The 18220-nt window shown below is 39.4% G+C and overlaps 1 protein-coding gene across 2 annotated transcripts in view; it reads right to left on the bottom strand.

Moving 5' to 3' along the window:
• LOC121623978 (collagen alpha-1(XVIII) chain-like) overlaps positions 1–17659 on the bottom strand; it is a 59929-nt gene extending 42270 nt beyond the window's left edge. For both annotated transcript variants that reach the window (XM_041961540.1, XM_041961541.1), the window contains exons 1-2: positions 17560–17659; positions 17386–17468 (exon numbers count right to left, since the gene is read on the bottom strand). In XM_041961540.1, coding sequence (XP_041817474.1) covers positions 17386–17468; positions 17560–17570 — 94 coding nt within the window. In that variant the 5' untranslated portion in view covers positions 17571–17659. The remainder of the gene's footprint in view (positions 1–17385; positions 17469–17559) is intronic.
• Between the last annotated feature and the right edge of the window lie 561 nt (positions 17660–18220).

Below are 18220 nucleotides of genomic sequence, written 5' to 3'. Positions count from 1 at the left end.
ATGACTGACTTCAGCATTTACTTTGATCTTTTTGAAGAACATCACAACTTTGATTACGAAGGCACAGCTGAAGCAAGAGCAATAGAAAAGAAAAGGGAGAAATGGCATGAAGAGTTAACACCCAGAGAATTAAATCAAAAACAAGATGAACACACACACCCAAGAAATACAGATGGGCATGGGATGGTAATGATTGTTCCTGATATTCATCAAATGCTTAGGTGAAACCGTGGAGCCAAATTTTTAGATTTTGATTGCAAATGCATTAAATTTAAACGAATGGTCTTAGTTTTTTGCTTTGGCAAGTGACCATGGTATGAATTAATGCACTCCAAAGAGGCTTTGTGTGATAATGGTCACCTCACTGGGCATTATCCCTTACATACAATTTTAATCAGGCATTGAAGGGATGACTAACAACTACAATGTTAATACCACATGTTCATCTACCCTTAACTAAACCTTTAAAAATCACAAACTTTGAGTCAAAGAAGAGCAAAGGGGTTGGTTTAACAATAGAAAAAAAAAACAAAAACTAAAATTAACACAGACAAACAGCAACATGTCTCAGCTTTATAGCCAAGATCCAAAGAGCGCCATTTCTCATATGCACTGTCAAGGTCCAGCTCCTCTGGATGCCCCTCCAACCAAAATCTGTAATGTCTCTGCTCCTTTTGCTGCTCCACATGATGGAAAAATCTGCGCTGCTTTTACAGTCAAGGCTAGAGGCTTCCAGCATGATTTTATTTGCCATATTGACACTGTGTCCATATTTCTCCACAGAGAACATCTTTGACCTTTGCATCCCCACAATATTAACTTCTCAATGAAGAACCTGCACTGTGTTTAGCTTGATGAGAGATTTGGACGTGATATATTAATGCTTGCACACGTACTATGTGCCACAAAGGTTTGACCCTGCTTTGATCATCAGTTTGAATATTTTTGACAAATGGACACCATACCCATTTCTATATGTATTTATATTTTCTAGACCCCAACACACTTTGTAAAAATGAAAATATGTTCAATTTTATACAACAGATGGGACCATTTCCTTAGTGTGATTTGATCTAGACCACTCTTTATAATGGATGTCAAGACCCAACGCCTACACACAAATGTAATGTTTCTTTAATTTAACCCTAACCCTAACGTTGGTGATGAAGATTATGATATATGGGACTAGACATAGGCTTAATATCTAAAGTTAAGCTTTTGTATTACGTTTTTTTCTGTATGTACAGTACCTTTTTCTATACTACTTGAATATGAATTGTGACTTGCTTTTGGATGTTCACCACCCTGGGCAGACTTTGTTGTTATCAAACTTTTGCGGCATGGATTACTTGTCCACGTGTTACCTTATTTCATTAACGCTGTTTTCAGATAGCCTTTTAGCTCTGTGATGTGCATACAATTACTCTCCTTCAACAAGATTTTGAAGTGATGCCATGGGTGTTGGCCCAACAGATTAAAAAAAATGGAGAAAAGCAAAGCTGTGAGGTCTTAACTTTAACTCTTTGACACTTACAGCAAAGATTAAACAGATGGAGTAAAAGCTACTATTTCCTTATTACTGGCTCTATGTCATTTCTGAGTGTCATTTCTTCTTTATTAGATGTTATACAGCAAAGACAGGGGATAAAGATGAACATGAGAGCAGTGTTACTGGACTGGACTGAAATCTTCAAAACAAAAAATCAATCTGAGGACTTAAAAAAAAAAACTAAAATGGCAACAGCTTTCATTGATTAAAACTAGACTAAAACAGCTAAGTTTTTCTAAGCTCAGACTAAATAAGAAAAACCACTCACACTACATGAGAGTCTGAATGCAGGCCACAAACTTAATGTTAAAATACAGCATCACAACCAAAGGAGCACTGGACACCTTGTTTTTCCCTTTTCCAGGTAAACTGTATTGAATTATCTTTGATAAAACATCAATAGCCCAAAGTGCTGAAGACTATGGTTGTTTTCAGCCAACCTCAAGTGTATAAGGTGACTTAACATGAAGCAGATCACTTGTAGTAGGGATGGAATAGCAAAAGTATTATACATGAAGCTATGGCACTGCTCCTAAGTGAAAACTTTGTTAATGAGTTTCATCACCCTAAACCTCCTGCAGTCATTAAACTGGAAATGAAGCCATTATTCTTTACTCCTGGAAACGACACAATCGCACACACAAAGCAACAACTCTTCCTACTCTCTCGAATAATGAATAGTCTCAGTGCTCTCCAGAGAAAGATGATTTACAGTCAGTGTTGAGGTAACCTAATCCAGAAGCCAATGTTACGACCCAACCTCGGTTCATCTTAAGATGTATGTGTGCATAAGAGTACGACTTCTTGCAGGGGTGTAAAGCTTTCCAGAATTAGAAGCTGGCCTCTTCCCTTGCTAAAAGTCATCCTCTAACAGAGGAGATTGCACATAGCTGTTAGCCTCCATAAAAATCCTCAACAAGTATCTGCTGGCACCCTGACAGGCACTTTGATCCTGAACATCTGAAGTGGAGTTCATTTCCTCATCCAGGACATAGTGACAGCATGACGACTTCATCCTCTGCACACAAAAGTACCTCAAAACACAGATAATCAGTATTTGCTTATGAAGATCAAGTTTCAGGATTTCCACTATGATTCATCATGAATGAAAGCTTGCGCTTTATTTTGGAGATATTAAAAAATGAAGTTGTTTACTTTGTTTCATTTGTCTTATTGTTCGCCTTTGCTCTGCATATCCACAAGTGCATTTTTGCTCCAATTCAAACTGTTTACAAACTCCTTCATGAACAGTGTATTAGATGTGCTGTTCATAAATACAGTTTTTTGAAATAAATTGGTTCCAGGCCCTCTGCCTTGTTCTGACAATGCACACAAATTGCAAACAAATGCTGAAAAACCGAAACACCTGTTGGTATAGTTTGTGATAGACGGCCACATGTCCTGAACTGTAAGAAATAATCAAGATGCTGTTTGTATCTGATGACACAGATGTTATTCTGAGATGCTTGAATGTAAGCATGCTCATATTTCCATCTGTTTTTTGCTAGAGTCATACTCATCTTCACAGTCGAACCTGACTGGATGACGCAACAATGAAACGGACGAGAATGTTTTTCTAAGTCCTTCCAAAGTGCAAATTTCATGACCCGAATGAATGAGAATCTTCACAGATATATGACAAGAATGTGTCTGAAAGGATTTTGGTCAATTTAGTATCAGTTTTCACTTGTTAAGTGAAACTTTTAAGGATGTTTTAGAGAAAAGTACTATCTATCCTTGCAACCACTGTCCTTCTGAGCTGAAGTTTAGTGACCCCTTTTCTTCAACTCCACGTGAAGCCAGAATGCAACAATCAAACAGATGTGGAGGGCTTTGAGGACAAAAATGAGAATGCAAACAACAAGGCCATATTAGAGACACTAACATGACCAAAGTTTTTCTGTTTTTACATGCCGAATGTCACTTGTCTACAATGTCCTCTGTGAAACTTCGGATGCCATGGTTGTTGACGTTCCTGATCGTCAGCATTCATGTCTCTGGGTTCTCTTGCCAGATCACATCGAGAAAGATGGCAAATTCTTAATGGTCTGGGTTGAATAGTCTGATATGGCTCATTGCCAAACCATGGCAGGACAAGGATCACCTAATCTGACACAGTAAGCATCTTAAATGTTGTGTCTGATCACATCCTCCTCCAACTCACACTTTCTAGACATTCATTCTTAGTTATGGTTGACTGCTGCTGCTCAATGAACATGGAAGACACGTGTTTCTGAAACCTCAATCCTTTCCCATCATAAACTAGGGGAGACCTCAGTCATAACCCTGATGAACACCATGTTACCCTCCACTTGAGAGCTCCTGGGTTACAAGACAAGCCAAGGTTGTAATAATAATAATAATACTGCCTGTCCCCCTCTTCTTGTTCCAGACCATTACATCTACATTTCATCATCTGTTGGAAACTTCACTGAAAGGCCTTGAAGCACTTCAACAGACTTAATCTTGTACAAAGCATACAGAGGATGGGGCACGGGGGGGTGAGCCATCAGGTTTATAATCTTGCCATCAAAAACATGTCTTTAGGAGTGATATGAAGAAAAAGAAGGATGAAAAGAAACTTTTACAGAGTTAACTGCTAAAATACACATTGTGACATTTCCAGCTGGCCAACATAATGCAAAGTAAAAGCAACAGAGGTTTTCAGTACTAATGATAAAACCTGCTAGTTTTCTTTGAATATATTTTCCTGCATATTCCTGATATTTTCTTTAACTCTCAATGTCTTCACTTTCATTTAAGTATCCTGTCTTTTAAACAACAAACCCTATATTTTGTTCGTGTGTCTTATGACCACAAAATCCTGAAGTAAAACTGACAAACGTCTGAGGTTTTTTTTCTGGCTGCCCACAACCAACAAGACAAGCCTACTTCCTCTCAGCGGCTCCGGCTGTCAAAAGGTGACTTTAACTGACACAATTTCTGACAATGATCCCCCATTTTACAGGCGCTGAGATCATCTGAAACATATTATGTTCAAGTTTTGCTCTTTTATGTTCGGTTAAACCACATGTAGGAAAAGGACAATATCAAAACAAAAGCTAAAACTTCAGCCAAAATTGAAGCTCTTGCCACGCGCGTTTGCAGTCAGGTTATGCTCAATAATGCATCAAAAGCAAAGCGATTTCCCAGTCGGTGTTATTTGTGGAGAGGAAATTGGGCCAGAGTTCATGTTTCATATCTGCTGCCAGTGGGAGAGTTATCAAATCCAGGGTTGCTTGCAGAAGTCAGGAGGCAGAAGTCTCCTCAGGCAACCACAGTATCACACTAAATTGGTTCTCTTCCCCTTGGCCGCATTGCCAGGTTTGACTCAGCTGTTAGAGTTAGCCAAATGAGGGCACTGTTCAAATGGAAAGACAAGACTTTTACTATGAGTTGGGAGCTGATTTAGGAGCTGATTTGTGAGCTGGGACTTTTTTTTTTTTTGCTGTCAAATCTCTCATACAGAACTAGACCATACATTTACTATATGAAGCCAGTTTTATCAATACTAGTCGGCACGAGTCCATTCTAAAAGAGATTTTGGTATAATTACATGCGTACATTAATGGAAGAGTCGTTTCAAATAATTTTCAGGGGAGAAAATCTGAGCAGGAAACCACTAAATTGTAAGACTGATGGATGCCAAAAAGAAAGTCGCACAGCTGAGATGGATTAAAAAACAAAACATAATACAATCAACTTGTTAAAAACTGTATCTCCTTACCAGAGTAACCACTAGGTCTTCCAGACAAACCACAAACAAAATTTACAAACATTTCACTGTTTCACTGCAGTTAATTTCAGGTTCTGCTGGCCAGATACATACTTACATACTCACCACCATGATTTTCCATTAAAACTGCCTTCAGCTCCCCCACATTGCCAGGTTTCATTCAGTTTTTATGGACACCCATGTCACTAAACCACAAGGGAAGTAGCTGCTTGTGAGAAGGCAAATTACTTCTCACCAGGACCACTTATGTTAGATACACAGAAAAATCAGCAGATTGTCATTGTTTTACTGCTTATTTTGAACAAATATTTTAAAAGAAACTGCCCTTTGCTCTATTAAACAGCATTTGGGCCTAAATTCCATTGTCTGATAGTGTCGCCATGACTCAGTGCTGAGACAGTGAGGAAATGGCATTTTTTGGAGGACATGAGCCAAATAAGGACTGAACTTTGCTCTGTCTGTGGGAGGTTGTGTTTTTCTCTACACTTAATGGAAGCGGCCATTTAAAAATGAGGCTTGGGTGCCACACAAGGGTGGTCTTAAATGTAACTAATCTCTTGATCCCAATAAATTTTTTCGTCTAAAAGCCTGACCAAAAGTATACATATTAAAAAGACTTTTCCAGTAAAGCGTAATAAAAACATCAGGGCTGTTTTCAGGGACTGATTAGGTGTTGAACCAACTCTAAAACTTGAGAGCTTTTTGGAAAACGGATCTGTTTTTCCTACTGCTCAGGTCAAAAGAGGCTGTTGAAAGCTTTAGGGGCCTGAGGACCAAGCCGGGATGTCTGGTGTTGTCTGAAGGATGGACTGATGACAGCATTGTTCAACCAAGGGCTAAAGAAAAAGAAACGCTCTCTGAAAACACCAAGAATAATATTTAAAGGTTTCAGCCACTTGAAATCTAAAATTCTTTCTACTACCTCAAATGCTTAAGTTGCTTTAGAAAATACCTTCATGAATAATTTAATTTTTTCAAGAATGGGTTTTCAGAAGTTCACACTTTAGACTTGTTGATCAATGTCATGCTTGTACTCATTGACCACACAAGGGTTTTCATAAACTAACACTTTATCTTGAGCAATTTTCTTCTGTGTTTTTGTTGAAAATGGTTTGTATAGCTACATAATTGCATTCATTTTTGAAGTGGTTCCCCAAAGGCAGGGTGAGTGCAATGTTGATCCAATTAAGCTGCGGATTACAGTTTAGTTAAACATTTCTTGGACTCAATGAAGGAGGACAAGAGCCATGCCAAGCACAGTTGTTTTCTATCTTAAGATTTCTAACAGAAAGTTCAACTTGCCAGATGACGACGCACGAAAAGGTACTTTAGCTACAAAGAGTTGCTCTGCTCACCCAATCATGAAGTGTTTGAGGCAACAATGCCAGTTTGATGATATTGCTTCAGTTTTATTGCATGACTACAAATTTAGCAACACAAGCATGCAAGACAAATCCATAAAGCTCTGAGGTTAAATAAACCGATTTTAAAGTAATAAGCATGACTGATTACTGTTGCACTGTTTTGCTTGTCCACTGTAGTACACAAACCTGGCTCTCATTATAAATTGGGCAGCTCCCAATGTATTTATTTTCATTAAGAAAAAGCTCAACAGAACTGAGACCAACATATTTTTACCCTAAAAATCTAAAGATGATAATACAGTTTGCAAGTAGAAGACCCATTTATGTATCTTTTTGTTATCTCTTTATTATGCTTTTTTAATCAATTTCTTGTTGTGTCTTTTGTTGTGTCCCATTGTACACTACTGCCATATTGAGAGCAGTAGTGTACAATGGGCTGAAGTGAAATCAGCTTTGGCAAGAATGAAAAGAGCAGAAAAAATGGAAAACACCCAAAAACACTGTCTCATAAACACTGAAGCTGGATAGATACTTAGGATCCCTTTGGGAAACTCTTGTGAACTGTGTTGACCATTTCAATCCGTTTTTTATTGCCCACCATCAACATGTATAATTACAGTGACGTCAACAACATAGAACACATCATGGCCTTATGATGGCAATTACCAGAAAAATGCATTCCATATTTCAACACAACCAGAGCCATATGAAACAACTCTCTCTCTTACAAGCCTACATGTTTGACTTCATCTTTGTGACTACATAAACATGACATCATGTACCACCTTCAAACTATCTTGGAAATGGTGTGGACTGCACATTAGAAGCCACAATAGGCTTTCAGTAAATGGAGAACCTTTTTTCAATGCAGATGTTAAAGACAAAATGCACCCCATAATATAGCTCTCCCCAGAACCATGCTCATACAGGTCAACTGTATAAGTTGGTTATTACAAACCATATTTACGATTACTGTTAGTCAGTGACCTGTCGTGGAAATTCTAATAGGAGCAAAGGAGGAATTTTAATTTAAGTTAATTTAAATTTTTTTTTATTTTATTCACTTTACTGATCCCAAACTGGGAAATTATTCTCTGCATTTCACCCATTACTGTAAACACACACATGCAACATGCAGTGAACAGGAACAGGAAGTCGCGTGACCTAGTGTACAGAGCAAGTAAGTCCATATGTGGAGGAGTTGAAGTGGATGGACAGGTCAAACAAATACCTAATACCTAAACTAATACCTAAGCTAACCTTAGCCTAACCAGGTACTTTTGACACCTAAACCTAAGGAAACGACTGTTTCACAACATTAATTCCGCGTACATATCGTCTTGGGAACGGTCATACATGATGTTTAGGGAGTCACTAGCAACCGACCTATTCGGTCGTTCAGGTGTGAGGATGTATTGTGAAACTTGTTAGGTCTATCTTTCTATACTGTTTCTATATTTTCTATATTTAGTAGTCTATGGTCTTAGATTGCTAAAAAAAAAGGGGGGGGGATAACAGTGAGCAATAATATAAAACAAAGCACATGTACACCAGAGTGTTTTTTTTTTTTTTTTTGATGGAAAGGTGCCAGATATTTTGAGTTGGTGGAAGTGAAAGCGTCGACCACATGCATAAACACAATAATTGGCAGTGCTAATGATAGACCAACAGCAGAAACAGCAGCAAAGAGCTAACCGCAAACCAAGGTGAGAAATTGACTTTCTGATTTTCACAGCTGTTATTTCCTGCATGATTTTCCAAAATAAATAAAAAAAAACACAGCAGAATAAACAGCACTTACCTTTTTCAGACAGGGAGGTTACAAGCAAAGACAGTGAATGATCAATTACAGAAAGGATGAGACAGAAAGACTGATGAGATGTGAGGCAGATGATGAATGACAAAATGAGAAAAATATAAAGAAAAAGGATAAAAATCAGTCAATGAAATGGAAGAAAGGAATAAAAAAGAGCAGTGACAAACAAAGACGAGAAGGAATTCCAGGAGGAGATCGAGACAGATGTTTGCTGATGTTTACTCGCCAGAGGTGGTGAAATAATAAGGTAAACTGAGAACAAAACATTAATTAGATTTGTGGTGGGATTTTCAGGAAGTGAGTTGACAGTGTGCTCAAAAACAACGCAGCTGCGGACCAGCTGAGCACGCACACACGGAGACACACATGCCACAAAACCACCATCAACACCACCACTAATCCCACCACCCACTGGGAAGCAATCAGGATCCTAACTATGCTCCTCAGGAAATATTTCTGTCTCTTTTCCTACAAACTATCGTCAAATTGATCTCTTCCCTTCCTTACACCTCAAGCTGCCAAAAAAAAAGAAAAAAAACCCTCACTCGGCAGTTACAATGAAATTAACTAAAAAAGAAAAACTTACACCATGCAAGCACCTCATAATCCCAAATCCTCAGACCACTCCAACCAGGAAACAAGACAAAAAAGATAGAGGGTTCAAGTTTAAACTTTCTTTGAAGTCTGTTTTTTTTTTTTTTTTTTGTGGTTTACTGATGACCAGTACTCATCCATCAGCTCCACAGGAAACCAAACCAGAGTCAAAAGGTTCAAGGGTGGGACAACAAACCAGGGACACTGCTGAGCTGTGTTATCTGGTGTAACCTTGAGGAGGGCAAGTGTGAGCACAAATATGTTATTTTCATCCAGTTTTAAAAGTAAACCTATGATTTTATATTTGCTAAGCAACATATGATAGATAATGTTAACTGCCATTACACTATAAGGCTAAAAGTATGTGGACACCCCTGTCCACATCTTAATCTCAATCCTATACATCACATAGAAATAATGTAGACACTTCCACTAGGTGTGGAGGGATGTGACTGGCCCCCACTGTCTTGGCCTCAAACCCATCAAAATCATTGGGATGTGCCGACTGCAAGCCAGGTGTCATCGCCCAATACTGGTGGCCAAACTCATTAATGCTCTAGCGAAGGAATGGGAGCAAATTCTTGCAGCGAGATGTTCAACAATTGCGTTTGTAATCTTCAGATGCTCACATACTTTTGGCAATGTAGCGCAGTATAGAAAGAGGGCTGGGGATGAGATACAGACTTTGAAATGAAGCTGAAATGCTCCTGGTAGTGTTCTACCATTTGTGGATGACGAGCTAAACTTCAGGTTCAAAGAAACCTTTACTCATGTAGCAATTTAGGGAGCAAAACATCCTTATCTTAAACACTAACATCCTGGTTTAGAGGCAACAGACTGATCAAACAGGCAGAGATCAGTGAGCAAAGGGGGGTAAAGGTGATATAGTGAAAAAGGAAAAAGGAAGTCTTCATAAATCTGTTCCCACAGACAACTGCTCTGTCATTAGAGGAGCAATCCTCCTGCAGCGCAAACACAGACACACACAAGTAGATATGGGCTGCACACTCATACATGCCCATGCACAAGCACGTACACATATTATCTGGAAAGCATTGACTTTTCTAGATTACTATCAATACAGAATTCTAATTTAACAGGGATTTTGGGAGATGATGGACTCTGAAATCCTCATTTCTTACTTGTTTTTAAAGCCACACACAGCTGGTCTGCACTCCATGACCTCGTTAGAGACTCAGATGCTCCGTTGCTGTGTGACAGGACATGTCCTCTCTCTGTGGTCTCCACACAGCTGAACAGACACCTGCTTGTTTCAAACTCCATCCTTCCGCACTGACAAACATTTTCCAGACTGTTAGAAATTCCATGTTTTCACACATCAGGATTCTGTGGCGCAAAAAGCCAGGAAGCCGGCACTCCCAGAAAAACAAACACGCTAATTCAGACCACTTTACATTATCGTAAATTGACGTTTTGATGCACCTCTAATCCCTTCTGACGGCAAAACCTACTTCATGAGCACGCCATTTCCTACAGGAATACAGAAAGACACATTTTCTTCAGTAAAATGTCCTCATAGTACACAGAATGCACTGTGGTTCAGTCTCAACCATGCCCTTTACAGCTGTAACCATGTTTATGTGTTTATGTCCCAACACTCAGCTACAGAGAGGAATTTTCTTTTCATCCTGCGTCACATTTGCAGTCGCATTCACTCAAACCTTCAACGGCCACAGTCTATTATTAGCCATTAAACAGCTCTACATGAGCCACTGGCAGTTCGGAGCCTTGCTCAAGGGAACTTCATCAGTTGAGGGAATAGAAAGCGGATCTCTTCTACTTTTCCCAGCCACTTTGCTTCAGCTGGTCTGGCTTTACTTTACTGTGTAAATAAACTGTTTTTTAAACAATCACATTGTCTGCTGCAGAGTTGAGCAACAAGGGACCTCAACCTCTGACCTATGTTGACACACTTATCTGTTGAGAAAGTCTGAAAGATGACACAAGTAACATGTGAAACAAGACGCTTCAAGATCCAGTGTTGAGGGATACAGTTTGAATAGGTTTGAAAAAGCTCAGCTGGATATTGGTCTGAGAGTTAGACTGCCATTCTGTGCACCATGCAAAATGGGCCCTCAGCATCTACTGAAAGAAATCACAAGACACTCCAGCTGTATGGTCACTTGACCTCTTGAGATGATAAGGTGGAAGCTTTAAGGCCTCCACGCCCAGGAGCTAATTATTTCATAATTGGCCCATGTGTTAAAGGCAACAGCAAAGCAAGAAAAATGAAAGGATAGATTAGATAGATAGAAGGCATTTACCGATATATGGATGTATCACATTTTGGAATAAGAACTTGCAAAAGCAACAACGACAGCAAGAAAGGAGTCAATGCACTGTTCCATCTGATCTGCATCATCCAACATTAAAATGACGGCTGAGGAAAGAAAACAGTCGACCATATCAAACAGAGGGTGCAGGAGCTTTTTGCAACCATTTTTCTTGCTGCTCTGTTTATAAGGTTTTACTCAAAGAGGTCAGACTTTAATAAACTCATGGAGTACAAAGGATGGAGGTCAAAGTGACATTTGGCGCCACACCTTTACCCTCCCCTACAGAATCAATCCTATAATTAACACATCCTGTGTTTGTCCTCTGCCCTCATGCTTTGAAGAAAGTCATCCGCGTCATCACACACATCATGTGTGCTCACAACTCAAAATTATGGCTTGTTATGTCCAGGACAAATTTAGTAATTCCTGTTTACCCTGCAGGATAATGCACATGTTTTTTGTTTGGGGTTTGTCTTAGATTATTTGCAGAATGAATCACTAAGGCTCTGAGACTGTTGAGCAGCTTTCCTCAAAGTGTCAAATCAGCAGAATTACTTACATAATTTGATGATGATCCTTTTACTGCTATTACACTGTCTGCAGTTTCCCTTTGAGAGTTAAAAAAAAAAACATGGTCACATAACAAAATCATTGACAACAAACTTATCACTGGAAGTCACAAAAACAACAAACTGAGTGAATTATGAGTAAAAAAAACTTCATCAGGAGCCAGATGAAGATAATAAGAGCTGTCATATTGGACCAAATTTGGCAGCTGGTGGAAGTAAACAGGAATAATCTGGGATGCAGAGACATGTGCAACACACACAACCTGCAGTACATCTTGAATCAGTTTGAGCTTGCTGACACGTGAAAGTGTAAAGAGCCACATGAAGGCACACGTCACTCTCCCAAGGACAAACAAAGAAATACGAAGACAGCTGATTGAGAGAAGAGTAAATTATAAGTGATACCCATATAATTTATACACTAATTTTCTGTTCAACTTTCTGTCAAAAGCAGACAAATAGTTTGGTCTGGCCTTGTTTGCCTACATTGAGTCAAACTTGTTAAAGAGACTGACTTGACTTTGGAAAAAGAACAATTCTGACCCAACAAGGCCTCAGTTCAAAAATCCTGATCACCTGTGGTTTATCTTGTCAAGGAGTTCTTGAGCCAAACACTGAAAAAGCTCAGGAGGTAACGATATCTGCATCACAGTCAAAAATGAGTGTAGAATATATTTATTATGGTTTTCTATCCGGCAGTTAATCACTTTTCATCTGAGCATTTGCTAAATTTATACATCGTAAACATTTAAATCATTGCCTCATGTTATGACGGAGAAAGTAGTTTTCATTCAGTAAGAACTCGGCAAAGACATTTGACATGGAGAGTAACAACATCTGGCCACTTTTGCCTGTAACGTTCAGTGAGTCATCATGATCTTTGCTTGTTTTTATCAAATTGGTGACACCTTTGGTGCTCAGTGCTCATTGTTGTGATTTGTTTTCTCAGAAAAGGCCTGTCTAGTATCACACATGTCAAACAGAACTGTAAAAACTTTCATGAGCTGGATAAAAGTTGACTCACTTGTGCTTTTTATCATGTGGTGGATGGAAACAAACTGGACATTCATTTATAGGAAAACGCCACAGACTTTAAAAGCCTCCAGTGTGTGTGTGTGTGTGTGTGTGTGTGTGTGTGTGTGTGTGTGTGTGTGTGTTTCTTGCTCATTCATGAAATCATTGTTGGACAGGACTGAGAATCTTACTGTGCTTGAGTTGAAATTACACTTTAAAGCAAAATGGCGTGTTACCCCTGCGCAGGGCTGATGTCCAGATGACCTACAACAAACTGAAGCCAGCATCGGCTCATTAAGTCAGAATCAAAACCAAATGGACGTGGAAGTATTTACACATTACTTCCTTAAACTCTGTCATCTTACTTTGTTGACAAATCTGTAATGTGAAGTCAGTCTACAGGTGTGGCTGCTACCTATGTTCAGCTGGATTTACAGTGGATTTGGGGCTAAAAGAATGAATAAAAAGCATACTTATGCAATAAAAAAAGTTAGGAAGCCAGGTTTTAGGCACAGCTTCTCTCTGTCTCTACCTCCCTTTGTGTTTTACAGTTTCTATTTTTGCAGAACTGCCATCTACACTGAAGTGTCGATTTTCTCTGCAGCTTTTGTTTGGACACAAGAGAGAAACCCTCTAGCACTCGGAGAAATCAGCTTTATTTCCATAATGGTTTCCAGAATCCGGAAATGTTTCCAATGTTTCACTGCAGCAGCCAAGAGAACACTTCTGAAGACAGTCTTTTGTCTTTATTATATGATGTATGGAATGGTTGTAAAACTGTTTCGTAATAATCAACATTAAGCTAATCAAGACACATTCGAATCAGTAGATCTAAACTCATTCCATTCCACCATCTAGTGTAAAAAGAGCACATCCATAAATCAACAGTTTGACCTCCAAGTTGAACACTACGTCCAAGTCTTCCTCCTCACTGCAAAAGATGAAGTCTCATCAACTTTATTAATCCTATTAATTCTTCATGTTAAAAAAAAAACACTGGGTGTTAGGAATGTTTTTAGGCTGGTTTTGTATGTGTAATAAGTTTAGATGCCGCTACAGTACATGCTGCCATGGGGTTTCCTCCCTTCATTAAAAGAGTCAGCTAAACCTGCACAGAGTTTTCGCTGGTTCAGGACCAGCGGTGATGTAAAGGTTGGCGTCACTGGATTGTTCGTGACACCGTAAGTTGAGCCGAACAGCAGCAGGAGAGAAATGGAAGACTTTGAGGAGGGGGAGGGAAGAGAGAGAGGAAAAAAAGAGTAAACATATTTAGTTGACCTTCCCTGAATAGCCCCTAACAGATAAAAAGAAGTAAATAATGAGTCCTTCCTTTGATAGTAGACCAGACCCTGGCTTGTTAAGATAAAACTGCGAGCACCAGTTTTTCAAAATGCTGTCTGTTTTGTTTTGGAAGCAAACTGAAATGAACTCAAAGTACATCTATGACTCAACAGTGAAATGTTCAGATTCACAACAGTTTCTTCTCTCAGTCAACTGTGTTCCATGCATAAAACTGTTCGTCATAATTCACCCTGTGTATGATTCTCTGCTAGTTATACAGTATCCACCAACACCCTTCACAGACTGAGGACTTGTGTCGTAATCCATCTTCACGATTCTCATTGTCAGCCTTGTCCTCATCATCATTATCCTCATCATCGCCCCAGTGTAATCATCATAACCATATTCTCGAAGACCCACAGCCACATCATCCACCATTATCCCCAACAGCCAAGTGTGTCCTGAGCATCCACGCTGTCCCATCAAGATAATTAAAAACATTATTATTTGTGAATAATTACAATGTGTACAGCAGCTGGAAAACATCATAAATGATTTGCATGTGTGTGTTCTCTCTGTGGGTGTGGTGTACAGGCAGATGCAAGCATGCGCAAGTGTGTATGTGCGTGCACAGCACCCCAGGCTGAAGATGATGTATATCGTGTTTGTTAACATGTTGCTCATTAGTCAAGATTAAAAGCGGCTTCAGCCCAAAGAGTATGCTTTTATGATTCTTCTGCAGAACGAAAAGGACTACAGCCAAAAAAACAAGCATTTTTTATGGTTTGTTAACTTGTTTATGTAGTTTAACATCTTTCTGTCTTGCATCCATTCAGCTAATAATTTACTCTTTGTAGCCATTCCTCCTTTTAGTTGCTCATTCATTTATTCAATTGTTCTGATGATGACTATCCATACATTTGTCAATTCATTCACTCATTCAGTTTTTGCTTATGTATTTTTCTGTCTTGCATTCAGTCATTCATTCATTCATACTCAAATATTTAAGCACTAATGTATTTATCTGCTTAGTCATTCATTCACTTGCTTAGTCATGGATCTGTTGAAACCTACCATTCATGCGTTTGTTCATTTATCCAGACACTCATTCATTCTGGCCATGTATATTTTGTCATTATTTTTGAGGTTAATCATTCATTAATTCACATTTTCGCATTCATCAATCATCTTGCAGCTAATAACTCTCATTTACTCTCATTCCCAGGTCACGTCTCATTTACTGCCAATAAGGACTTGTCTTTTTCTGTCAAATTCAAAATGTGAGACAAACATGATGTTTCATTCATAGAAACTCTTTTGTTCTGCCAGCTCTCAGTTCCACTGCATCCACTTAAAAACCTTAGGACACTCTAGCAACATACACAGCTGGAAGAAGCTGCATGCACTATTTCACACAGAGGAAATGGATTATATCAGCTTCATTTCAAATACTGTGCATAGAAATGTTGCCACGACGACAGCTCTGTTTTCAAGAATATTTACAACATGTAGCCTGGAAATATTTGTCCCTAGTGCTCTCTCTGTGTCAAGTGAGCCAGCATGCGCGTGCACACACTTCTTTTTTCCCCTTCTTGAAAAAGTGAATCATGACACAGGATTATGAATATGGCAAAAGCACAAACAGCCTGAGAGTGGAGACTCTGGCTCAGCCAGCTGCTGCAGGGTCTACAGTAGAGGAAACTGGACCATGAAATCACACTTTAAAAACTTTTCTTTAGTCAGACATCAACTGAACTCCATCCACCTCCTCACCCACATCCATGGTCAAGTTCTGCTGTGTTTCAAACAAACTTCTTTTGAGTTAAAATATTCCTATGATCGTCTTTCACTTTATTTCATAATTAGGGACAGGGTTCACTTGCAAAGCAGTTACTTTTTTTGTTTTTTTGTTTTTTTTTAGCCACAAGCAGCTTAAGTAGTGTTTAATTCAAAATGTCAGCCTGTGATAATTAAGCTCCATGAGGTCACATTAGCTGAAGAGACCCAAACAATGTTGCTTTTGTGACATGGAGGTCCTTGTAGTGGTCACAGATCAAGACAGCCGCACACACTCACACACACATAGCTGCAAATGTCAATCTGGATTCCAGCACGCTGACGAAAGCAGTGATGGTACAGTAGCTTGTCTCAAGGCCAGGATGAAAACTAATAAAATTAAGCTCACAGACATTATTGACAATGACCTTCATGTCTGACAAGCACGCTCCAACACACACATTCAAAAATCCCGAGCATTACATCATCTTCACTACCTTAATTATGCAGTGCGACTGATTGCAGAGCCTGTCTGTCAATGTACACGTTGTGAGATTTTGCCTGTATCCAATTGCAATGGAAAAGAAAATCTGCAGCTCCTTCAGCACTAATTGGGAACATGTTGAAGTGTCCTGATTGATCCATTCATCATGAAGAAATTCTAGTTTTAAGCTATGAAAACAGTCTGCAAAGACAGCGACACGCTGCACGGGGGCTCTGAGAAACATATCAGTCAAGAAATAATTGAAACCATCATGCTGCACAGAAGCCAGCAGGTATCTCCCTAATAGGCTCTGATGTCTTGAAGTTCATCTAAAAACAGTGGTTACCAAAGGTTTCCAAAGAGTTTGGGGAAATGCCATGCTTCACTCTCCACACAGTTACCACCCTACTTCCAGTGTAAACAGTGTTATGTGCAGTGAAGTTGTAGCCAGTCCAATCTAACATTAAGCATCCCATGGGATGTACTGATCTTATCAAATGAGAGTCTAATGCAAATATGCCCTCAAAATGCAGACTCAAAACACCCAGAGACTTTCCCATGGACTTTACTTTAAAGGCACTACATGTGAGTCCAGAGCCTAAACAACTTGTCTTGCTTTTCTGAAGCAACATCAATAACATCAATTAAGTTCACAATGTCCTAAACTATCACCACAACACTCATATGATCACCCCATAATAGCACACCACTCTTGCTGTAATTTTGCTGTTAAAGCATTTTTCTCAAAGTCAGAACGTCCAGGGTAACAAGTTCAGTTTCCAGGACCAGAGTGAACAGTTTCACCAGTCATATTCAGCGAACACACATGAGCCAACAGAAAGTTCACCGACAGCAAAAAAAAACACATGATACAGCAAAAAGCAATCAAGAGAGAGTGCACATACCATCCAGCAGCTGATAGGCAGAGGAGCCACAGCAGCAGAACCGAAGGACTAGTAGAAATAATCCAAAGAACCATGGAGGAATGCTGCATAAAGACAGGAGTGAAGAGTTGGAAAACTGACTAAATGTTGACTTAAAACAACTTTTTCACAGAAAAAAACAGTGCTTTCATTTACCGTGAAGTCATCTTCAGTGACGGGAAGCTTAGATCCAAAGTAAAGTTGTCCTGCTCATGTGTGATAGCTTTGGTAAGAGAGAGAGAGAGATGGAGCCCACTCTGCCTCTCTCCCTGCAAAAGCCTCTCACTCTCCTCCTCCTTCTCCTCCTCCTCCTCCTCCTGCTGCTCTTGCTCTCTCTCTCTCTCTTTGGTTCGCAGTCAAACAAAGGCAGCTTCAGTGCGTTGGACTCAAGGGGCCCTCGCAAAGCTGAAACCCGACTCTTCGTGTCTCTCTACGGACCACCGCTTTCTAATCCTGCCCTCCCCTCAGACATCACAACTCCAAATACAAATTAACACAATCCAGTTAAATCCTCCTCCTGCTCCTCCTCACCAGTGTAGCTTCTCTCACTTTCCCTGCGCTTTAAAGCACTTCTCTTGTGTGACCTTGACCTATGGGAGGAGATCCCTCAGGAGCGGCAGCGTCAAGTCCAAAACTTTCTTTTAAGTATATCAAGTCAAGACAAGACGTTTTCATTGGATCAAAGTAAATATTCAAATGGCTAAACCGAAAGCTCAGCTTATGACTGGCATTACAGGAATGTGTTTTCTTTGTGAAGTCCAAACCAACTATCATGATTATCCACAGAGGCCAAGTAAAATGTCAATCATTCAATATT

The sequence above is a fragment of the Chelmon rostratus genome, chromosome 20, assembly GCF_017976325.1.
Source record: "Chelmon rostratus isolate fCheRos1 chromosome 20, fCheRos1.pri, whole genome shotgun sequence".
Taxonomy (NCBI): domain Eukaryota; kingdom Metazoa; phylum Chordata; class Actinopteri; order Chaetodontiformes; family Chaetodontidae; genus Chelmon; species Chelmon rostratus.
This window is presented reverse-complemented; position numbering and strand designations above follow the sequence as displayed.